At 41.9% G+C, this 25,196-nt stretch overlaps 2 protein-coding genes across 2 annotated transcripts in view; one reads left to right on the forward strand and one right to left on the reverse strand.

Annotated features, from left to right (window-relative positions):
- Positions 1-602: 602 nt before the first annotated feature.
- On the reverse strand, positions 603-25,093 carry CRNKL1 (crooked neck pre-mRNA splicing factor 1). Its single transcript, XM_045008891.1, has 14 exons — positions 24,835-25,093; positions 18,494-18,646; positions 16,972-17,063; positions 16,695-16,853; positions 16,154-16,320; positions 15,272-15,450; positions 13,071-13,241; positions 11,680-11,871; positions 10,670-10,729; positions 8,354-8,434; positions 5,516-5,755; positions 3,264-3,365; positions 1,306-1,554; positions 603-867 (listed from the first exon to the last, which is right to left on the reverse strand). Exons 1-14 carry the CDS (start codon positions 24,880-24,882, stop codon positions 700-702), a joined length of 2,061 nt encoding a protein of 686 aa, XP_044864826.1. The 5' UTR covers positions 24,883-25,093; the 3' UTR covers positions 603-699.
- The window catches only part of CFAP61 (cilia and flagella associated protein 61), a 232,812-nt gene continuing 232,532 nt past the window's right edge, over positions 24,917-25,196 (forward strand). The window contains exon 1 of the mRNA XM_045008887.1: positions 24,917-25,024. The gene's annotated coding sequence lies outside the window, so the exon portion shown is untranslated. The remainder of the gene's footprint in view (positions 25,025-25,196) is intronic.

Below are 25,196 nucleotides of genomic sequence, written 5' to 3' on the forward strand. Positions count from 1 at the left end.
CCGCAGGGCTACACAGCAACAGTTGGGAATAGAATCCAGCTTTTGAGTCCCAGGGCATGTCTGCAGCGATTAATGCACTGGGGGTCGATTTAGCGGGTCTAGGGAAGAGGCTCTCCCAGTGACTCTGGTACTCCACTGGAACGAGAAGCATAAGGTAAGTCAATGGGAGAATGTCTCCTGTCCACCTAGCGTGGTGTAGACACTGCAGTAAGTCAACCTAAGCTACGTAATTCATGAGTTAGGTTGACTTACCCCCATGGTGTAGCCATGGCCCCAATCCAATACCTCCCTGGGAACTTCTAGCTGAATGGAATGTTATTAAACTCAAATTGACCTTTAGCTTTAAAGCTAGAGAGGGTGGGCAAATATTTAACTCACTGAAAAAAAATTAACATCTGCACACTGGCATATAATGAAAGTGTTAAGTCCCCTGTAGAAGGCTTAGAAAACAACTGGACTGTATGTGTTCCATTTCCAGCTACCGCGATCAGAGAATGTGAAAAGGAATTTAGGGAGAATTTAGAAAGTGTTAAACGAGGTTCATACGCAGTCTCCTAGGAAAGGGGTCACCTGCTTGGCACTTTTCTAACAACGTAGCAGTATTAAAAAGTTACTCAAATACATTTATTCAGTCAATCACAGATGAAATACTGTACAAAAATCAAATGCACAGGGGGGCAGCGGAGGAGAAATGCAGCGTTAGGATTCGCTCTCATCAATGTCCTTGTCTGGATCCATCTCTTCAGCCTCATTTTCTTGTTGCTGTTTCTTCCAGAGTTTAGCCATAGCAAGCAATTTGAGGTTGGGCTGGTTGGCAGCATCTTCTGGAAAGATATAATCATAATATTCCTCCCAGCCAGCGTCGGACTAGAAAAAGAAAAGTACAAGCCACAGGTTAGTTTATTTAGTCTGAACACGTTTTCACAGTAAGAACATTAAGTTCCTGGAGTACGCTGAATCCTCCTCTCTAACAAGCATGGCAACGAGAGCTAAGGCCTAAACCAGAACTGAAGTTTTTATTCTTCATTCGTTAGAGGACTGCTAAAATTAAGGAATCAGTAGGGCATGGAGTCCACTGCCCATTAATGTTGCTGCCTCTCTTATATGTAACTAAAAGGGAGAATGCAGACAGAAGAGAGATTTGAATAGCCTGAATACACTTAGCCTTTATTCTCAGAAATAACACCATGCGCATAGTTCAACTAAATTAGTTTAGTCTCATAGATGCACTATAATAATGTATTGTACACAAACAACTTCCTGTGATTGTAGGTGCCATTTTATTTTCCCAGCCTTTACTCTTACCCCATCTTCAGCCTTCAATTTTCTTCTCTTCTTGACTTTATCTGGCATAAGTTTATCTACTCTCTCTTTATTGCAATCTGTTCCAAACTCCTCTTCAAAGTTTCTCCAGGATTCCAGAAGCATGAGTCTCTCCTCCTTCTCTTCGCAGTTTCGCATTGTTTTATTAGCCTCTTCGTATACCTGTCTGCATCTTAGCAAGCTCTCCTCTTTTCCCGCAGAAAGTTCAAACTGAGCAAAACTGATCCATACCTAGAGGAAAAGCAGAGCAAAATCTAATGGAAATTTCATTGTGAAAATGTAATTACAATAAAAACCAGCAGGATGTGGCCAAGCTGGAAACCATCTATGTTAGTTTCAGCACTTTTTCAAGCATTATAAACAACCAGCTAGACAAAACTCATGTCAGAGTAAAATTTGGTTACAGCCCATTTTAGTATTGAAGAATATTCTGGTTTTACAGCAGACTACCATTGTTTCCTTTTTTTTTTTAAGAGGGAAGTGATTTCAACAAGGCTGAAGGTTGTCTTCGCAGAAATCTTGCATCAAACCCGCTCTTAGAGACCCCACATAATTATAAGGGGGGTAAGACTAGTGTCTTGGTTCACTCTATCTTTTGTCTTTCTACTCAATTTTCTGCCAGTTTTTGGTAGCCTGACCAGAAGAAACTGGATTAACACTCCCAATTCATTTTCTGTAAGCCACTTTGCCACCAGCTGGCTATTATTTGTGGTCATAATAAACCTGGCTGAATTTAGTGAAATCAAAGAATTAAATCACAGTGCTATGGCTGGTTGTTTGTCAAAGTGTCTGCAATTTTTTGAGCAGTTTTTTTTTTTTTTAAAGAGACCATGGCTGCTCAAAAGAACAGACATGCTTCTGCAGAACTGACTTAGTTTTTTCTCTCTTTTAAAATTAATTTTATAGCCATTGTGGGGTTGTGAAGATAATTTTCCAAATGTGGGAAGCATAGGAAACCTGGCATAAGAAGCAAAGCAGCCTCTAAGTCCTAGTAAGCCAGGGCTTCTGCAGAGTGATCCTTTTTTAATAGAAAGATATAAAGACATCTCTTATCTCTAAACGTGTCATTTAGCAATACTAACATTTTCCCTTACTTATTCCCAATGCCCTGAGTCATGAAGGTCCCCACAGAATAATGTTGATGGTTAATTTTAAAATGCCACACCACTGAAGTAGCCGAGATTCCTTCCTGGATTCTGACTCTGGCACATAGAATGTTGGGAATCATTAAGAAAGTGACAGATAATAAGACAGAAAATATACTGCCTCTGTATAAATCCATGGTATTCCCGCATCTTGAATACTGTGTGCAGATGTGGTCGCCACATCTTAAAGATATATTGGAATTGGAAAAGGTTCAGAAAAGGGCAAAAAAAATGATTATGGGTATGGAATGGCTGCCGTATGAGGAGAGATTAATAAGATTGGGACTTTTCATCTTGGAAAAGAGATGGCTAAGGGGGGATATGACAGAGGTCTATAAAATCATGACTGGTTTGGAGAAAGTAAATAAGGAAATGTTATTTAGTCCTCCTCATAACACAAGAACTAGGGACCACCAAATGAAATTAATAGGCAGCAGGTTTAAAACAAACGGAAATATTTTTTCACACAACACAGTCAATCTGTGGAACTCCTTGCCAGAGGATGTTGTGAAGGCCAAGACTATAACAGTGATCAAAAAAAGAACTAGCTAAATTCAGGGAGGATAGGTCCATCAGTGGCTATTAGCCAGGATGGGCAGGGATTGTGTCTCTAACCCCTGTTTGCCAGAAGCTGTGAATGGGTGACAAGGAATGGATCACTTGTTCTGTTCATTCCCTCTGGGGCACCTGGCATTGGCCACTGTTGGAAGGCAGGATACTGGGCTAGCTGGACCTTTGGTCTGCCCCAGTATGGCCGTTCTTATGTATGATCAGTTGTGGCTACACAAACATTACCTTGACATGCTGTGTCCGCTGAAGCAATCTGCGGTAAAGGTTTCTTGTTTTCTCATACTCTTCTTGCTCAATTTCAAAGTCAATGTAGGATTTCCAAAGAACCTGAGAGAGAATGTGTCAGTCTAAATTCAAAACTCTTGAAGTTATGATTGTTCAATGCACTTTATAATACAAGCCTTAAGAATTTAGGTATAGAGGTTACCAAATAGAAAGGTAGCCAAATAATTTTAAACATTAAGGCAGTACTAGGTATTACTGTCACACATAATATCACCTCTAATCTCTAGCTCTAGGTAAGGGTAACAGGACAAAGGACAGAACCCACTATCACAAACAAGTGAGTGAATAACTGGTTCTGGGCTGAATGAAACATTGGGGTTCCATGAGAAAGAGAGGACATCAAATCATTAGAATTTAGATGGAGGAAAGAGGCTGAAAAGGGATTTAAGAGGCAAAGAGTCAGAAAAACAATGGGAAAATGTGAACAATGAGGCAAAGGAAACCGTTCGATACTCTGCTTGCCTTTGGACTGATTGAAAAGAGGATGCTGCAAGATTTCTGCTCTAAGGCAAAACTTGTGGGTCTGTGAGCTGCTTACACTTATATGGAACATTTAATATCATGGGAAATGTGGATAACAAGTTGCTCGACAGACACTATCTCAATAATGGGAGCACTGTCCAGAATGAACAGTGAGCTGTAGAAATAAGTGGGGGAGACATTAATTTGCCATTGCAATACTTTTAACTTGAGGCAATTGAAACTGAGAGACACAACATTCTAGGTATGTAAAGGGAGGGATGTAGTTGTATATAATTAGTTTATAAATGATAGCTTAGGCCATGAGTAGAGAACATGGCGAACTGAACAGACACATCCTATAAGTAACAAATTATTTGAAGACACCCTAGAAGACTGATGAGCTATATAAGGAGGAAACTACAAAACGCTGGAGTGCAGCCTCAGAAAAGTCACTATGTGCAAGCAACCGAAGTAGACAGGTAAGCTGTAGTGTCCAGTGCATCTAAACTGGTAAGAACAGAACTGTGAGCTATTTTATTTTACAAACATATGTATTGCACCATTTTTATATATATATATATCTATATACACATATATATATATATACACACACACACACACACACACACACACAGAGCGAGAGCGCAAACTTGATATTACGCAACCCTGACTCTAGCAACCTCATATCTAATACCGAGGCAATAATTTTTTAAAAACTGGAACACATGGCTATGAAATATTGAGGCAAAGAATTAGATACATACAGAATGCCCAATTATACTAGCTAGGATGAGATATAAGCAGTGTCAGCCCTCATGCTACAGACACAAGCCAACCATGAACTGCTTAGGATTAGAAAATTATTCCCTTAGGCATGTTACACCACACTTGTTTATTGTGGACGTGTATACCACCTGCTGAAGATGTAGCTGAGCTGGATTAAATGGACCACTGGTCTAATATACCATGACAAGTCCTATGTTCCTATTAGCACAGGGGTGGGCAAACTATGGCCCGTGGGTCCCGGCCCTCGAGCTCCAGCTGGGGAGCGGGGTCAGGGGCCACTCCGCACATCTCCTGGAAACAGCAGCATATTGTCCTGTTGTGTGTCCCTACCCCACCCCGGGCTCCTATGCATAGGGGCAGCCAGGGGGCTCTGCTCTGCACGCTGCCCCAGCCCCAAGCGCCACCCACCCAGCTCCCATTGGTCAAGAACTGCGAACGGGAGCTGCAGGGGCAGCGCCTGCGGATGGGGCAGCATGCAGCAGAGCCGCCTGGTCATGCCTCCGCGGAGGAGCCGGAGAGGGAACATGCCACTGCTTCCAGAAACCACTTGAGGTAAGTGCCGCCCGGAGCCTGCACCCCTGAGCCACCCCCTCCATGCCCCAGCCCTGATCCCCCTCCCACCATCTGAACCCCTCAGTCCCAGCCCGGAGTGCCTTCCTACGCCCCAAACCCCTACTCTCCCAGCCCGGAGCCCCCTGCCGCACCCTGAACTCATTTCTGGCCCCATCCTGGAGCCTGCACCCCCAGCCAGAGCCTTCATCTTGTCCTGCACTCCAGCCCCAATTTCGTGAGCATTCATGGCCTGCCATACAATTTCTATTCCCAGATGTGGCCCTTGGGCCAAAAAAGTTTGCCCACTGCTGTATTAGCAGGTTAGTTGATTGCCCCGCAACCATGCAGTGTGTTGAATAGGTTACTTCAGAGTTCTTCATTTACCCCCTTACCTCTGGCATGTCTAACCGAGGTTGACCAATAGCCAATTCGTATATTGCCCGGGCTCTGTCAGTATCACCAAGAATGGTTTCTAACTCAGCAAATTTAATCCATGACGTGCAGTTTTCAGGTGTAAACTCCAGGAATTTTTCATACAGTTTCCGGCAGCGATCGAACTCCCGCAGTTGTAGCTCCAGTTCAATGTAGCCTTTAAATAGTTTGTTCTTTGGGCATTTTCCTATGGACGTTCCCTGTAAAACGAAAAAACAGTAACTACTTATGCCATCTCTATGAAGAAGTGCTTTTTTCAATGTCCACTTACTGTTCATTAGTAGCATTTAAATTAATCTGTTTCACTACAGTTTCTGTTGACTACTCCAATCAGGACTAGTGTGAAATCTAACTAGTACTGATTCAGCCAGATCATTACAAAACTAACAAGTGCATAAAGTATCTAATTAGTGCTCTGAAGACAGAAAACTTATAACTTGTTGCAGACAGTGTTCACGTGTATAATGTTTCTCCATGAGACATCACTCAAAACTGAGCTTATGCAAATGAGTGCTTCATCTTCGGAGTCTCAAGACTGTCACTCCACAAAGGATGGCTCCAGCCTCTGATCCTCCAGGTAAGAGGTCCATAAATATATTCATAGTGTGAACCACATCTTAATAAATATGGTTGCAGGGACACCTCCCCTCCTACTCAGAATTGCACAACAACCGTTGGGTGCCTACAGTAATAACTACCAGGGCAAGTAAGTTTAGAAAAGTACTGAATGTATTTTAGCTCCTTTTAATTCACTTTAGGAGCTGAAAACAAGTAGAACCACCACCACCACCACATGCCCAGCCATGATGGCAACCCAAGAGGTAGCATTCTGTGATTCATAGTTTGAGAACCTCTCAGATAGGAGTGCTTGAGGACAGGGAAGAAGGGACAAGTCATGTGTCTCCAGCATTATTGGACTGTTATATTGGAACAACGAAACTCATGCACCTCCCCAATCACTTCTGAGGGAGACAATGAAGGCAAAAATATTCAAATATTTATAAAACGTGCCCAGTATCTAAATCTTTGCCCATGAGCTAAAGTAACTGACTTTTTAAACCAAAGTCCGCACACTCCCTCAATATAGACCCTCACAAAACCTTCCTTACACTTAGAAAATGCATGAGAATCACACCCTATCAATATACTCACTACCAATCAAGGAAGCCATAAGCCAAGCTAGCATTAGCATTCAGTTCACATGCATTACCAATCAAGTCATCAGTTCCAACACACGACTACCCATGCTACACCCACCCACTTCTTTCCTCCATTTCTCCCACCATTACCTTTGTTTTATCCAGATTAAGCTCCAATTTGCTGTCATCCAAGTCCTAATCTCTCACAAATACTGGGAAAGCAAAGACCCCACACCATATGGGTCCAATGAAAATGAGGCAGAACAGTGTGTTATCTGCATACTGATAACAGCTCAAAAGCAGGAGCCTCACATATGTTGACTGTGTATGTGTGTGAGAGAGAGAACGAAACCTTGCAATACCTTCTAGAAAAGCTCTGGACAGAAGAGTGATTATGTCCTTTTGGGATCTCATTGTGAAGAAAGAATGGAACTGCATACCAACAACAACGTCAGGGCCAGACAGGGACTAGAGCTATATCAACAAAACCTGGTGGCCAGTACTATCCAAGTTGAGCTAGTAAGAAATTTTCAATCGAGGAAACAAGCACAATTTCCCTAACATACCCAAATCAAAAACTGGTCTTTGAAAGAGTCAAGGAAATATAAGATTTCTAAATGGGATCACAACTACCTCTTTAGAACCTACTAAATTACATACCCCCAAATGGGAAGGTTAGAGACAGTGATAATTGGTGAGCATGCCAATGTGAAGAGATGGCATCTTGAGAAAAGCCCTAACAGCAGCACAGAAGGCAGACTGTCCTCCTGCAGAGAGGCATTAACTTCACAATGGACTTAACCCTCTGCTTCATTTTACCAGCCAAGGGCAAGAGTCCAACTCAGCAGGCAAAGCTCCTCCAGTATTTCAGCGATCAAGCAGCACACTCTCAGCCGAGAAGACATTCATATTTACTCCCAAACCCTGCTCTGCCACCGTAAAACACAACAAACCTGATCTGTTTTATCTGCAAAGAAACAGATGTCTCCTCACAGCAAGAAGAGTGACATCATCATTACCTGACTAGCTTTTCCTTGGTCACAAGTAAAATGCCACAGTTTTTAACCAAGACTACTGGAAAACTAAGAGTGGAGGGAAAGGGAAAGATTTTCATTTAAAAAGGGCTTCTGTCAAAGGCGACTCCATCTTTGGAGAGGCACTAGTGTGTTACTAAATTCGGTGCCAAGGGCTTGACGCAGTTTCGTAAGAGACTGTCCAAAGTCGTTGTATTGCTTTAGCTATTATTCTGGATGTTGCATTCAAAACTCCCAGGAAACAAGTCCTATTACCTGGCTGCTCAGAGTTCTCACAGATCAAGGGTGGTTTTTAAATGTTTTCAATTCATCTACCAATTAATACTCTATAAGCACAGAAAGGTGATTCTCTGGCTTCTCAGCTGAACGCTTTCCAGCTGAAACAAGTGGAGCTCCATTACTTCCAGCTTTATCCAAACCTCTAAACAAAGCCATGCCTGCCTTTAAAATACACACAACAGCATATATGGGACATGCAGGTCTCAAATACGTGTAGACATTTTGATTTGCTTAGATGAGTTGTAAAGAAGAGACTTTTCAAAGTTCTTTCAACTCTGTTAACCCTAAAATTCTTAAGTTTCTAAAAGACAATTCAGTAATTACCCTCTTGTCTTCCTTTACTTACCAAAGCTCTTCTGGCAAATGGAAGATTTTTCTGTCTTATTTCAAACTGAGCATACAACAGCCACATTTTGGCAAATGTAAACTGGAAGAAAAAAATCAAGACACATTTGGCTTAGATGGATTCTTAGCAAATAATGCTACTTATGTAGTTTCAGAAATTATTTCAGTTTTTTACTGACTGTGTAGAGTCAAGTAATATTACTGTAACTGCATGGATAGTCTTATTTGAATTAACAATATTATTCTGCTGAACAGGTGAATGTTACACAATCCAAAACAATTTATCATGACAAAAACAATTTATTCATGACTATGATAGGGTGATCATCCCACACTGGCAGAGAAGAGGTTAACAGAGCCCTAGGGAGGCTGTGCAGGAAGCAGCCAATTAGAGGGAAGCTGTATGGGGCAGCCAATCAGGGCCCAGTGGGCTCACATAAAAGGGAACTGCAGGGCAGCAGAGCAGGTTCAGTTGGTACTGGGAGCACAAGGAGTGAACACTGCATCTTTAACAGGCTGAGAGACCTGCAGCACCATGGACAGAGCAACTGCTGGCAGAATCCATGGAGCAAGAGGAGCTCCTTGCTGGCTTCCAGGACTGAGCAGCCAAATGCCCTGAGGAAGGTCGAAGAAAGTACTGGGGCCATGGGGAAGTGGCCCAGGGAGACATAGCAGCAGTGAGAGGAATAAGAGGGCTGGGACCTAGAGTAGTGGGCAGGCCTGGGTCCACTCCCAGTTGCTACTGGGGAAGTGGTTAGACTATAGAACTGAGATACCACCCCCAGAAGGGGGAAAAATGAGGATGGTGACATGGCCAGAGGGCCGAGTCATGAAGAGGACACTGCAGTACTTGGACTGAAGCTAGTCAGCAGGTGGTGATGACAATGGGCAGGGCACCACAGGCGAGGGTGCACTGGGTAGCAGAGCTAATCCCTGTGATGGCCAGCAGGGCCAGCTGTGCTGGTGAGTGAACCCGTGACAGTGACTGGCAGAAACTGTTCTCCCACAGGAAGAAAAAAAGCTATACCTTGCAAATTAAGGCTTTTGAGAGATGTCTTTAAGAACTGAATAGACTGCATAGATCAGGACAATGCCACAAGGGAAGAGGAAATATGACATACAACTGTTTCCAACAGCCATGACACATAAATTAAAATTAATTTCTTCTAACAAAACAAATCAAGTTAGTACTATCTATACTAGGAAAAAAGAAAATCAAAAATATAGAGACTTGAGTCCAAATGGACCAGGCTAATATAGGGAAGATTCTTTAACTGTAACATTAAACTTTTAAAATTAAAAACAAAATGTACATCCACATTTTCACTGTCACAAGTTTCCATTTTGTGAAGCAGAATAGCATCTTCTCTCTAATTCACCCATAGCAGCTTTAAAAACATTTTTTTCCATTAAACAAGGAAACAGGGCTTGTATGGGGATAATATTAAGCAAGTCACTAATATGCTAGACTGTACCTTGATCACTGTAACAAGGTGAAATAACGTGTACATTTAATGTTCTGAGAAAAGAAGTGAAAAATACCCTGAGTACAATTCCTATATTAGGAAATACAAGTAGCACATTTGGCCTGCTGTTACTCATATACCATAAACGTCTACCAAATTGCTATTATGCCCACATAGGCACTATTTACTGATTAAATATTTCTTTTTTAAATAAGGGACTAGAATCAACTTCATAAGAGGCAAAAACAAAACACAGAGAAGGAGAAAGCAGTGTTTGTATATCTAACCCAGGGGTAGGCAACCTATGGCACGCATGCCAAAGGAGGCACGCAAGCTGATTTTCAGTGGCACTCACACTGCCCGGGTCCTGGCCACCAGTCCGGGGGGCTCTGCATTTTAATTTAATTTTAAATGAAGCTTCTTAAACATTTCAAAAACCTTATTTACTTTACATACAACAATAGTTCAGTTATATATTAAAGACTCATAGAAAGAGACCTTCTTAAAATGTATTACTGGCACACGAAACCTTAAATCAGAGTAAATAAATGAAGTCTTGGCACACCACTTCTAAAAGGTTGCCAACCCCTGATCTAACCTAATCAAAATCCAGAGTAACCCTCTCATACATATTCCAGAACAAAGACTAATGTCTATGCTGATGATTCTTCTGTGGGTCTATGAGCCCTGCATCCCCTGCTGACTGAGAAGGGAACAGTCCAATTGATCTCTTGTTACCAGAGAGGCGCATGTAGACCTGGGCAGTACAGGGGTAGGCAATCTTCAGGATTTTGAATAGTGTGTTTTGAGCCAGTCAGGGTTTCGCACTAGACCCATTAGACAAGCCATACCTTTTTGTGGGGAATGAGTTCCACACATGCTTGATATACCTGTCTGGTTCGTTCTGGATCCTGAAAGGACAAGCAAACTGGGTTAAATATTCTATTTGATACAAAGATTATTGCATGGGTCTAATAAAATTCTGATTTAACAAATTAAATTCTGAAACTAAGGAATTTTTGGAGGAGTATGTTTAAGGCTAAATGTTTAAAACTGTGCAAATTAAACTAGCTTAAAAAAAAACCAAAAACCCCACAAACAACTTGCCCACCCATTTGTGTGCACAAATCTAAAAAGCTGGCCCTTCAAGGTTTAATGTTAGGATCAAGAGTACAGACCACTTTTTAGACCAAAGTATTATGGTAAGGGTTACAGACCTTTTACCCTGATAGTGGGAATGTTTTTGTAGAAGAATAGCTATGATGCTATGTAATCATATTAAACAAAACTTTAAAGCAACTACAAAATGACTGATTATAAACATGGAAAAGGAGGTTCTATTTCCACTAGTAACTTATATCATTTACTCAATGTCTGAGGCCAGAGTAAGAAGGGTTTCAGATATTCCCTGCAAGAGTCATTTTTAAAGAGTAGTTTTACTGAATTTGAAAATGCTACCATAAAATGTGAGTTCAGACAACAGCCTGCCACGGGTAATTTAGCTAAGCCTGAGGTGGCTTGGTTCTACTTTTCTATACCAATAGGTTATCAGTGTGGATTGGGGAAAATGTTGAAGGATGTACCATTAGCAACTTCACAGGGTACTTCCACAAAATGACTGTTCAGTTCATGGCAAATTACCAGAGATAAGCATATAATTTAAATGTCTGTTATAAGTAGAAAGTTTAATTTTTCAGAGAAAAACAACAACTCTGCCTAGAAAGGCAAACCCCATTTCAGTTTTGTAAATTAAATGAGACAATAGATTTTGCTTATTTAATAAGAAAAACTCAGAACCAGACAGCATCTTACTTAGTATGTCACAGCCAGATGTGGAAAAAGAGGAGACTCATGTTTTTACCTTTGCCTCCAGTTCTTCATACAATGCATAGTTGATCCAGAGATATATGTATCTCTTCCAATGTCTCTTCTCTTGAATTGGTGGAACGTTGGCAATGGCTCTTTCATAAACTTCACGTACGGTATCAGGATCTGCATCACTTTCAACCAACCGCAAGTAATCAAACCATGCATCGTAATTGTGGGGATTAGCCTTCCGGAAAGGGATGGGAAACCATTTCATTAATGCAATTATAACACAGGTTCCTCTCCCTATAGTTTAAAGCAGAACTGTGTACATCTATAAACTTGTACATCTATGTTTTTCTAAATTATTCACTGAAATATTAATGAAAGGTAAAAATGTTCAAATGTTTAAATCATTTAGGCATTTTTGGGGCTTTTATTCAGAGAGATTCATGAGGGTTAAAATGAACAACTAGAGTGGGAAAGAATTGTCACCATTGTATGGCTTCAGCAATTCAACAGTTACATTTAATAGAAAGTGGGCATGCCAGATTTCCCCCCACCGCCCAAACACAGTTAGACAGAACTAAGATGTTTTGTAAATGTCTGTGGACAAGTATATGAACCGAACTTAAATCTAACAACTGACTATCAGCAACAATGCAATTTGCAAATACGGTAACTATGTTCCAAAGGAACAAAATCCTGGTTTTGATTTGTATTTGACTAAATGGGTTGTCAGGCAGGTGTCACAGTCTATGTGATATTAATTACTAAGAGAAGTGGAAAAGACAATCAAAGCACTAATTTCATTCCTTCCCTCAATCTTTCCACTTAAAAGTTTGAAAATATAACCCCTCTGTTGCATCAGTTTCTTGGCAACACCATGGTGGATAAAGAAAAAAATTAATAATTCATATCCTAGCAGGTAATTTTGGAATATGTCAAGTTAAGGGCCAAAACACTCATGATATCATGAAGCTGTAGACCCCAAAGCTGATAAATACCCAGAATGTTTAAGTTTCTAGATGAGAGGGAAAGAGAGTTGTTAGGTTTAACTATGATTGAGAGACATGAAATATTTAAAGCCAGTATGCAGTTCTAAAAAACCCCAAAGAAACCCAAGATTAGGCTAGTTTTTGTTACCCTTTCTGTAGTTCATGTAGTGGAACTGAATCTATCCCACTCAACTGACATGTATCCCCTGTAGCCCAATTCCCATTAAATCCAACAGCTAGATGTTTTAAATGCAGTATGAGGAGCTCCAGAGAAACTTGTATCACTTGGAGATAAATTACAATTAAACTAAAAATTCAATGATTTCATATGACCCACACATGCCCTCTAAAAGCAGTGCCTCAGTACCACTAGACTCATGAGAATTCCATTCAGCATTGGAGATTGGAAAGTGTTTACATAGCTGTAAGCCTCTAGATCAACACTTACCTTCACTTCCTCTTCGTACTGGAATCTCCTTTTGCTGACAATAATGTCTTCAATGCCTCTTCTGTCTCCAAACTTCTTTTCAAAGACAGTGTAATTTTTGAAGAGTTCTTGGGCCTCCTGTTTTGGAATTCTATCCAGGGCATATTTGTAGATCACTCTCACCCTTTCAAACTGAAAACATTAACACATGACAAATCGAAATGATTTGTAATACATTTTATAAAACATCTCCTTTCTTCCATTCCCCGTAATCCATAGTTAGAAGTAGATTAGTTTGCTAAAGGTAAAGGACATTTCAATCTCTCACTCAGTACACAGCAACTTTTAAATATAAATGTTTTGCCTTTTTTATCACAGGGCTAACATGCATTCTGTCAGGAACTCTGTGAGGAGTAAAACTTGGAATAATTGTATTACTACCATCAATTTAAGCTGAAATATCACTTGCCTTCTACACTGCAAAGCATGGCATTGCTATCAAAGAAAGGAGCAAAATCAAAAGCCACTGGCATATTGAAGAATTGGCACCAAAGGTCTGATCCTGCACCACAGAAGTAACTGGGAGTTTTGCCACTAATTTAAGTGGGAACAGGAGCAGGCCCAAGGAGAGGAAGAGAGAAAAAAGCCTTTTACCTAATATACAGGAAAGCAGAGATGCAGGTGCCTCAGTGGGTTACTACAGAGAGAAAATGAAATGGGGAGTACAGCAGAAACATACTCTGGACTACTTTGTTGCACAGTAATTGTATAAGCTTTAAAAACATATCGAGATACTCTCTAGGGCCAGGACTTTGTTTGTAGAGTACCTAGCACAATGAGGTCATAAAATGGTGGCAGCATCTAGAGGCCAATCAGGTTAATTAATAGTAACATGCAAAACTTGTTTTTCATATTGCTGATAAGTCAACAATCATGATATGACCATGTTAAAAAACAGCAACGTAATAAGCCACAAACCCTGCCTTGCGCCACAAATAAGAACCTACAACAAGCACCCGCATGGTAACATCAAAGGGACTGGAAATCTGACAAACAAAGCAAGGATCATTGGTAGGAGATAAAAGGGTGCGAGTACATGATGCTTTGGGGAAATGTTCTATGGCAAGCAGGGTTCACACAGAAGGAATCTAAAAGATATCAAATCAACAAGGGAAAATTGTACACCAAGACGTTTGGCTCTAAGTACCGTTTTTCCTAATGAAACTTCTCTCCAGTGGATACATTTAGACTGAATCCACGCTTTATAAAAATAAATCTGACAAGGACATTTAAACCAAGAGCAATGAGACCCAGTGTATCACAGGGTTCTTTAGGCTCCCTAGCACCCTAGCTTGTCACAAAAGCTCTACAAGGGGGCAGTGTTTGGTGTATACCAGAATTAGAAAACGTTGTTCAGAGTTAGATGAGGAAGCATGGTACTATAGGCAAATCTGTGCAGAAAAGTAGGTACTGAGCCGGATCCTCAGCTGGAGTCAGTGAGTGTAGCTCCATGATGATAGTGGAACCATGCTGATACACCAGCTGAAGATCCAGCTCATACCATATATAAAATGACAACAATTTTGGGTCCTATTTTTTCCCTGTGTTGAACCCCACCCTCTCTCTTCTCTTCTCTTGTTTAAAGTTTCAGGTTAATTCTTAAGTGGGTGGAATTTTTTAAGTTATGTTTTAACTTTTAGGATGTTTTTAGTGTGTTGTTACTAATGCTCCAGCTGTTTATCTCTGCAAGTTTCTCATATATTGGGTAAAAAGACAAATTTAGGCCACGATTAGAGCTCTGTGCGATTACAAAATTTGTATCTGCATCCAATCCACAAATGTAGTCTGCAGATATCCGCAAATTTGCAGGGCTCTAGCCATGATCCTGCAGACACTTACCCATGTGAGCATTGCCACTGAGTTAATCCCATTAGTTCATGTGCATAAGTGTTTGCCAGATCAGGGCCCAAGTCTCCTGATGGCAAGCAGTAGTATCTTGCTCAAGTTAACAAGAAGAGAATAAGTTTCCCTTGATATCAACAAAAGGCAAATATAAACAAAACCGAGCCTCCTTGTTACTACATTCTGCACACGAGTACTATGAACTCCGTCAAGATGCCAAGAAACTACAGACAAAGAGAATTCTAAATGGCGCAGAGCACAACATTCAACAAGACATCTGCATTTTTATATTAGTTCAATACACTTTAGCAAGTCCTTACTTCTTTCTGGTTCTCCTCAAATTTTGCAAAGGCCACAAACAAATGCTCATTCATATGTTCTTCTCCAAAGAACTCCACTGCTCTCTCATATACTTTTCTTGCATGGGCAAAGTAACTGTGTTTCTCTTCAAAGCGGGCGTACTTGATCCAATTCTTAACATCAGGATGCACAATGACAAGTATAGAAATGTTAAGGAAATAGTAACAGTTCTCTATTTCAAATTCCATTCTTCCCAGGGATCACATGACCATGGATCATGTGAGAACAATAGTTAAAGATGAACCATGCAAAGAACATGCCCAAGAGGTAGAAGAAGAAGGTTAAGGGGTGTTCCACACACAGGGGGTTTCAGACTCAGGCCCTACAGTTTTTAGGAAGGAAAAATAATGAATTAAAAAAGAAGGGAAAATATAAGAGGAGGAGGAAAAACTTTTAGTTGCTCTGGCAGTAAGGAGGGGCAAACATCTAAGAAGAGAGAAGTGACCCTCTACCTCACAGCAATTTTTAAATGCAAACTTCCAAAGTGCTCTCATATGTGACCCACCACATTTTACTGCAGTGCTTTGTAACATTTACTGTTTTTGCATGTGTTGTTTTGTTGTTGTTGGTTACAGTGCTTTAACTGTCAGCATCTTTCAAGCCAGAAATATACACCTATTGTGGCACAGTTAAATTACAAGCTCTTCCAGGACATTTATACTCATTTAACTGAATTTCACGTCCACGTGTACTCCTAGGTATCAGCAATGTTTGTTGCTCACAATACAACTAAAGTGGAGAAAAGTCACATACAAATTCATGGGCATTTAAGATGGATAAGGATGAAATGTAAAATGTGGATCTAAATGTAAGTGCAAGACACGCTGTTCTAAAAAGGATATATCTCTCATAAATAGTGCGTGCCCTCTCCACCTCCTTGTATCTCAGTTCAAAGTTAATGTAGGAATGCCAAGCTTGTTCCTCCGGTTGCCACTCCATCCAGCGTTCAAACACCTGACGTGCTCCAGCAACGTTCCCCAACATCTCTTCCATGTAAGTATACTTGTACCTTTAAAAAAGGCAAACAAGAGCTATCATTGACAAAACCATTTAGAAATGTACTTAACACTATTATTATTTATAGGTAACTCTTTTGGTGGTATTCATTATTTGCATCACAGAATTGTCCAGAGGCCCCATTGTGCCAAACCCCTATCCTGGTGAGATTACAAACCAAAGGGGGGTGGGGAGGAATGGACTTTCCAGTAATGTGAGCCTTTTTTTAATATTAGCTTGCAGAGTCTGAGAAAAAGAAAACTCAAACACCAGAGATGTTGAAGACTGTATTTGCATATGCAGACATTTTTCTTTTTCACTAAGTGAAAGATCAATTGTTTTTATTATTAGAGGTGAAATAGCGAGTTCTACTATCTGAAAACTCACCAGAACTGGTTGACCCTGGGGAGGGTAGTGATGGCTCGATCCCAGATATTGCGGGCATGGTTAACCTGGCGGTTCTTCATTTCCATTTCTGCATACTTCAGCCAGAGGGTGACATTTCTGTAGTCCACGTCTAAAGCACGCTCGTAGATGGAACGAGCTCTGGAAAGCAAACAACATTGTTGAAGTAAATGCATGTATGATGCAGTTCAAGAACTCTGACAATATTAGTTGCACATATTCTTGAAGGCATGTGAGAGATGCCCATCTTCATAATTACCTTTGTATTTCTTTTAGGCTTTCCTCCCATTGTGCGTACTTTATCCAGTTACTGATAACAGTCCTGTTTTTTCTTATATTATCTTCAAAGGTCTAAGAAGAAAGTTATAATTTATTTTTAAAAAAGTAAAATGTTTCTCTATGCAGAAAGATCCCATTATAAACCAAGAGTGATGTACTGGTAACTCAAAAACAAGATATCAATAGATTCGACTAAAAATCTCAAACATATTACAATTAGTTTAAACAGAAGTTACAATAGCATAACTTTGAGATCAAAATGAATAAGGGGTTTCCTAAGTCATGTACCTGAGCAGTTAGAAATGTAGCTGGAGTTGTGATAAGTGTAGATCATAGGAGAACTGTAAGCCTGTATCCATCTGTAACACCAATGGACTAACAATTGTAACAGCATTCAAAATTCTTTTTAAAACCCCTTTGTTTGGATATTTTAATAGTAACATTAATTGAAGTTATGGGGCTCAATCTTTGCACACAACACTGACAATATATTAATTTAAACATGCAACATGCATTCTTTTGTGGCTATAAACTGATCACTTGATGGAAGTATCTGATATCAGACATGCCAGCACTTCGTACTTCCCAATGGTCCAAACATCTATAACATGCACATACTTTACTAGAGTTTATAGGCCGTGAGAGATGCCTAGGAACTCTGCCTCTTCTTGACTAAGTATATTATGACTCTCATTTATGTGACCAAATGCCAGGAGGCAAGTTTTCAGTTCCATAATGAAGCGTTTCCACAACTGGATGCAGCAGAGATGGCACATTCAGTGTCACAGATTGCCCCCAACCTATGTCCAACTAACATCTCAGTCTCATTCCTATCTAACAGATTGGGTATGAATGGAGATAACCCTTTGTATAGCCCTCAGCACAACAGGGCCCTAATCCTCACTCAGGGGCTCTAAATTCACATCCCTTTGGAGAGTAGCTTCAATAAGCATTCAGACACTAGACACCAGGGGTCGACGCGGCCCTTTTGCCAAGCAACCCATCAGGGTAATCCATTGGCGGGCTGCGAGACATTTTGTTTACATTGGCCATCCACTGGCACGGCCCCCTGCAGCTCCCAGTGGCTGCGGTTCACTGTGTCCGGCCAATGGGAGCTGCGGGAAGTTGCGGCCAGCACATCCCTATTCCCTCCTTCTGGCTGATTTTTACTCTTCTTCCCTTTTTCTACAGCCTACCTCTCAAGATTCGAGCACATATGAATAGACTAATTAACAGTATACATACAGTTTCCAATACAAAATCATAATAAGTTGTACTGTTAATTTGCTACTAAATCCAAATTCTAAAAAACTGTGCATTTAATTGTTTAAAGGGAACAGGATAAGTACCCTTAAACAGCTATTTGTGATTTTACCTTAAAACCACAGAATATCTATTTTCTTTCTTTGAAGTTAATGAATGAATGAAAACGTTTAGTAAAGTTTAAAAATATGCTAGCTTCTTAGTACTGTACAGGAGCATCAAGTCGCTTGTGCACTTACCTTCCGTTTTCGAAGCTTGTAGTCATTTAGCTCTTCTTCATCTGTGATCTTTTGTTGCGGAGGTGGTGGAAGAAGTTCAAGTTCTCTCTCCTTTGCTTCTCTTAACAGCTGTTCTGCTGTGATCTGTACTTCTGCTGGCGCTTTGTTTTTCACCTTTGGAAGAAGAAAACATTTCATTTTTTTGGTAATCTTATATTTTTCTACACTCATAAAATACTGAAAACCCCCAAAAAGTGAATTGACCCAATGATTTAATATGTGAAATATACAAAGGAGTAGGATTTGGTGACTGGCTGAGAAATAAACTGAACTGAATTTGCAAACAGACAGGAAATAGCAACACCAAATATAAAATACTTGTTTCTGTGTCCATTTCACCCCATAAAAAATGTCAAACTCAGAAGCTATAACCCTGGCTGGAGTGCAAAAAGATTGGATATGTTGGAACAAGTCTTAGGAGTGTATTCATGCAAGTATATCTGGGACCGAGGTGACCACCTACCTTCGGGGGAAAAAATTAAATATGAAAATAGATTTGGAAACCTTCATTTATTTATCAGATGACATGTAAAGTTGGGAATATGATATCCTTATTTTTTTTTAAATACCGTAAAGTAAAAAAATCATACCACAGACAACTTTACTTTTTACCTATGTTACTGATAACTCCTTGATATTAAGTATGAAAGAATTTTTAAACTCCAACTTGACTATTTATGTCCTTTCTTTACTTTTAGCATTGGACAATGAAAACCAGTGTTGCTTGTTTAACTCTGGTTTCACATTTTCAGTACTGTTTCAAAACTGAAGAGCAATATTCATTTGTTTTAAAAACTCTTTGCTTTTCAAAAAAATGGTGTAAACATTCTACTGATATTACAAGTTTCATAAAAGGTTGGATTTAGAAAGTTTAAAGTGGGGCCAACCAGGTGACCCCATACCTCTGAAAAAAATGTCATATAAACTATTGACTGGATTACAGATACCACAACTACAAAAAACATGAATATCATCTGTTAGGGAAAAAGTAAAGTATAAAGCCAGGAGTTTCAACATTTTTTGGAATACGGAGTAAGGCTCCAATCCTGAAAACACTCATATACTTAATTTTATGCACATGAGTAGTTTCATTGAACAACAGGATTATTCACACTCATAAAGCTAAAGACATGCATGCCAGAACCGCATGGGAATTTTTTTAGGATACTTTTTCATTGGAAAATGCTGATTTGTCAAAGCCAGAACTTTTCACAGAAACGTAGACTTTCATTGGGAAGTTTTTTTGGGTCCCAGATGGAATTTATGTTCAAAATCAGGAAAAAAAACCACTCAACCAGAATAGCCAATAGCCCAATGATCAGGGCACTCACTTGGAATGTAACACACCCAAATTCCTGCTCTCCGATTCAGAGCAGGGACCTAAACCTGGGTCGCCCACATCCCAGCTGATTGCCCAAACCACCAGAGTATTAGCTATTCTCAGATAGGTCTTTCTCAACATCTCCCCTTGGAGCTGTATCCATTGAGCCAGAGTGAGAGAGAATGAGACTATGGCACTGTTCTTCAATTGGCAGCCCGCAGGCTAGATCCTGCCACCAGGGACTTCTGTTTGGCCCGCTGCTGGGCATTAGCTGTTCCTTCATACCCTCAAAAGCAGCCAACTGGAGTTCCTCGGGAAACAGTGGTGCTCACTCCCCCGCCCCTCAGGAACCCGAGCTATTCTCACAGGAAGGGGTGGGGGGAGCTATTCCTGCTTACAAGAAGGGTGGAGGAGAAGGGTGCAGAAAGAACCTTGCAGCTCAAGATAGCTCCACTCCTTTTTACCCCCTCCCCGCTATAAGCAGGGATGGCTCTTCCTTCCCTTTCACACCCAGCCAGGGAAGCAGGGGATGAGGGACCCCTGGAGTTGCCTAGAAGGGGGAGGCAGAGGGATACCACCGCAGCCCCCCTCCCCTTGGACTGGGATTGGGGGGTGAAGAACCCAGTAGGAGAAGTGAGGCTGGAAGCAGGATGGGCTGGGGCAGTGGTTCTCAACCCATGGCCCAATCGGCGCACAACTGTGGCCTATGTGACATCCTTAGGGCCATACAGGTAGTATATATATTGTGTGGATGTGGCCCACATAAAACAGAGGTACATACGTGGCCCACAATGTTAAATAGGTTGAGAACCACCAGGCTGGGCAGATGCAGGGAGGCAACAGGGCAGAACTGATGGGAACTGGGCAGATGCACTTAAGTTTATTTTCCCTATGTTTACCATCATGCCATGTATTTAATTTAGAAATTTTTCATTTACATTTAAACACAATGGAACTAGACTGTGTTGATGCATTTTGATTTATGGTGATACACTTTTAATCAGGCACTTAATCAAATGCTTATGGAACATAAAATGATCAGTAACTGACGTACTTTCATTAGTTAAACTGACTGCACAGTACTTTTTTGGGAAGGTGTGTGGGGGGGAACAGTGCAAGAGTGTCAATATTTCAAGCAGTAAGAAAGGGAAATTAGAAGTTAAACTCACAGGAAATGAATGAACTTCTAATTTTAATTTCATAGTTATAATAGAATTAACATTAATAGCATGATGTTTTAATAGCATTACAGTGTATTTGTATAATAATTTGTTTGCAAGATTATGTTGTAGTCCTATCCACTGGCATGCTTAGCCTTTTACTTTGAGATTAATAAATAATACCTATCACACCTTTCTTTAAAGATTGCGACCTGTGGCCAGTAGCAGGCTTACTACAGAGCAAACACCTGAACAGCCCTCTGACCTGGCAACATTTGGACATTGACTTATTTAGTCCACCAGAAATTTTAATTGAATACCACTGCTCTACAGTGTAGTAGATAAAGCAGCAAATCAGGCAGAGTGCGGACTTGAACCTGGGTCCTCCCACATCCCAGGTGAGTGCCTTACCCACTGGCTACTCAAAGAGGGGTGCCTACTCTTGCTTACACTCACTCACTTTTGAATGGTCAGGGTTTCATCCAGATATTGAAACAGAATTTTTTTCATGAAATGGAATTTTTGCTTTCTGGTCAGCCCTAAAGCACACGTTTGCAGGACCAGAGTTTTAGTCACAATTCTGGTCAGCCTTCTGAAAGTCAGACGATTGGCTTGCAAAGAATGGTCTGTTTGGGTCAATGGGGCTCCCCGTGGGTGTAGAAGACACCCATGTGGGGACTGAGTCCAGGATCAAGGCCTTAGTAATAACTGATTATATGATGTTGTTATTAATGGCAGCAATGCTATACCTAGCAATAATTATTGGAGGATTCCATTTTTGTTACTTATAAATTACAAGTATTTTTAAAAAAATTAATGTGGATGAATTTGCACTAGCAGGAAATTAAAAATCTAGTAAACCCTTAAACTGGCCCAAAGCTTCATAGCGGTAGCCTGTGTGTGTACACAGAGCTCTCCTGCAATCAGTGGGGCAGCATGCAGGCCTTCGCCCACCAGCAATGTCAATCGGGCACCAAGGAGGTGAAGCGTCTGCCATGATTTAACTCAGTGTATGGTCACTGCCTACATCGGTATTTAGTCAAAATAATGTCCATAGACGCAGTGATTCAGCATCTTATTTCATCAGTCAGTACTCCAGGATTCGGTTTGTCACAGTGAGGGGGAAAGTCACAGATAGCATGATTTTCCCCTTTGCCTGTGACTTGCTTCTGTGTCCATGACTCACCCTGCAGCAGCAGCTCCTATGGCTGAGCCTGGCTCCCTGGCATGAGTGTTGTGACCAGGAGCACCGGGTCACAGCCCTATTCAGGTTTGACCACCCTGGATGCTCTGTCATGACCAGGGGTGGGGTGCAAACTTCAGTGAGTGACATTGTGATCTGGTGCACTGGGTTGCAGCGCTGTTCTGGTTTAGCCCACCTGACCAATGTGGGGAAAAAGAAGAAACCTGAACATCTTTGCAACCTCACATGCCAGATCTCAATGCCTGGAGCAGGATGATAGGCCCAGCCTGGCGTGACCAGGGGCCACAACAGAGAGGTGAGCTTGCTCCCCAGCCTCCCCTCCACACCAGACTGGGATTAGGGTTGTGGTGCTGGAAGCAGAGGTTGCTGCTGCAGGTGGCAGGGTGAGGAGAGGGGCATTATTTTGTTAATCAAAATTTGGGGAGCAGTCACAGTAAACTTAGTAACCTGTGATTTTTACTACATTTACCACAACTACTCTGACTTTTGATTTTTAAAAATGCCATGGGAAATCTGTATCTCTATTCATGATTTATTACCTGACTGAGAGCAAAAGACTGCAACATATCTTTAACCTTCCTTCTCTGTAACTTTATTAATGATGGGAACTGCTTGTTACTTGAAGGAGAAACTGATGATTGCTAACATTTATTAAAATCTAATCCTTCCAAGCCTATTTATTTTAAGGAGATGCATTAATTCAAATTACCTTTCTGAACACTAAAGACTGAAAATCACTGCAACTTGACTACATTAAAAGACACAAGTCTCCACCAATGGTAGCAACATTGGCAACTGTAGTGTAGACAAGGCTCAGGTGTTTTTAACCATGGTGTCATACAATCCATGAAACTGAGAGGGTTAGCTGCTCATACAGTGCTGGCTCCTTCTCTTCACTGACAGCTACTAAGCGTCATTAAAATATAGCTTTAAAAGATACTTCTGATACTTTCCTAATTTTACTTGTCTATGTTAACAGGTGCAGTAGTTGCCACAGGGAGGTGATGGGATAGGAAATGGGAGTGGAAATGATCCACAAGACAATCTCCCCATTAAAACATGGGGATTTTGATGGCAGTTAAAATACCCTCCCCCTCTGTACACTTCAGTCTCCCGCATTGCTACTAGTGCTGTAGCCACATCAGTGGTTCACAGGTGCCATTTTTCCAAGACCAAACAGCTGGGATAACTTATCTGTAACCTTCAGTTCAGCTTTGTCCCCGCCCCCCTCCACACACACACACCCTGTTGGGTTATTTTCACATTCTTTAAACTAAAAATGGCTTTGAAACTGTGAGTACATGGAATCTGGACTTGGTTTTTTAAAAGAAACACTATAAATGGGTTGAACGGAAGTAGTGCTTTGTGTTAACTCGATACCAGCACTTTTCTGGTGGTCTCATCTGTTTCCTTAATATTTAAGATTTTATTTGAAAACTGTGTTTTTGGCCTTTTTAGTTGTTGAGAAAACTTTCCCAAGGGGACATGTCATTCCCAAAGGGACATGCACAACAATGGGCCACATTCAGATCCTGGTGTAAGTCAGTGCAGGGGGGCTGAATGTCCATCTCAGACTTACTGGGCAAAAAACTGACCTTTTGTATTTTAAATAACTACAATTGCTAATCATTTAACTGCTGGTCATTTTAGCAGAAGTTTCCAACTGCTTTGGAACCATGGGATGAAGAAAATGGGGAAGCATAACATATTTTTCTCCATGAAACAAGGATGCTCCACCATTCTAAGAAATGTCCCTTATTTAGTACTAATATCCCTCAGCGTGTATCCCATAATGGTCCACCAGCATGTGTGTTTGATCAGATAAAAGTTAGTTTTCGAGCAACAATCATGAGAACTATTACAGAAGGGGTGTGTGGAAACACATGACTGTGTTGTACTTAAAAAAAAAAAAGTGAGCGAGACTGTTTCTAAAATGAAGTCGTCGTCCCCCCCCACTGGTAGCTGGGCTCGTGCTCTATGTTACAGCTAGCAGCAGAGCACTATGCAAAAGCTACAATATTTCCAGCAGCACTCGCACCAGCGACCCCACCATACCCACTTTCCCCACTGCCCTCTCTCCCTCATCCCCCTCCCTGGTCCAACTGGGCACCCCCCGGTCACAGGTCCCCCAATCCCCCAGCACCTCTGAGCCCCCTTTTCCCCCGTCACAGGTCCCCCAATTCCCTGGCACCCCTGAGCACCTCCTGGTCCCCCCAATTCCCCAAACCCCCCACCCCCCAGTCACAGGTCCCCCCAATTCCCCGGCACCCCCGAGCCCCCCATCCCCCAGTCACAGGTCCCCCCAATTCCCTGGCACCCCTGAGCGCCTCCACCTCCCGGTCCCCCCAATTCCCCGAGCCCCCCACCCCCAGTCACAGGTCCCCCCAATTCCCCGCCACCCCCGCTTTGCCCTTTCTCCCCAATTCCCCTCCCACAGACACCCCGACCCCCGAGAACTTTCACCCGCTCCTGCCGTTCCCTCCAGGCACCCTCCCCCGGTCTCCTTTCCCTGGGCACCCCGGTCCTGCCGCCCCCCGGGGTCGGCCACACCCATGTCCGGGCCCCGGGGGAACAGGGTTATTCCCCCCGCCCAGCGCTGACGGCCACCCCCCCGCACCTTCGCCACTTTGGGGATTCGCTGCTTCCCAGCCGCCGTAGACGCCATGTTGCCGCCGCTCTGAGCCCGAGCTCCGTCGACCCTGCCCTGACCCTTCACCTCTCACCCCGCGCAGCGTCGCCTGGGTTGTTGCCACAGTAACGGCGGCCGCGCGTCTCCCAGCGGCTGCAGCGGAACCGCTACGTCCCAGGTGAGTCGTCGCCGGTTCCTCTTAGCGCTGACCCGGGGGGACCGCCGGCCGCACCGCGCCCGACGGAACATCCGCGACGCTCTGGGAGTCCGGGGAGGAGCCGCTCACGGGACTGGGACACCCCAAACAGGGGCCCCATATCGCACAGCTCCCCTCACCTTGGGACTACGCG

This window comes from Mauremys mutica, chromosome 3 (genome assembly GCF_020497125.1).
Source record: "Mauremys mutica isolate MM-2020 ecotype Southern chromosome 3, ASM2049712v1, whole genome shotgun sequence".
In the NCBI taxonomy this organism is placed as follows: domain Eukaryota; kingdom Metazoa; phylum Chordata; order Testudines; family Geoemydidae; genus Mauremys; species Mauremys mutica.

What these genes read in the sequence shown, in the direction of transcription:
- CRNKL1 (XM_045008891.1), bottom strand. Translation starts at nt 24,882, where the DNA reads ATGGCGTCTACGGCGGCTGGGAAGCAGCGAATCCCCAAAGTGGCGAAG. An exon ending in AGCCTAAAAGAAATACAAAG is followed by an intron (nt 16,854 to 16,971) that starts GTAATTATGAAG and finishes TTTGCTTTCCAG; the next exon opens with AGCTCGTTCCATCTACGAGC. An exon ending in CATTTGCCAGAAGAGCTTTG is followed by an intron (nt 5,756 to 8,353) that starts GTAAGTAAAGGA and finishes TTCGTTTTACAG; the next exon opens with GGAACGTCCATAGGAAAATG.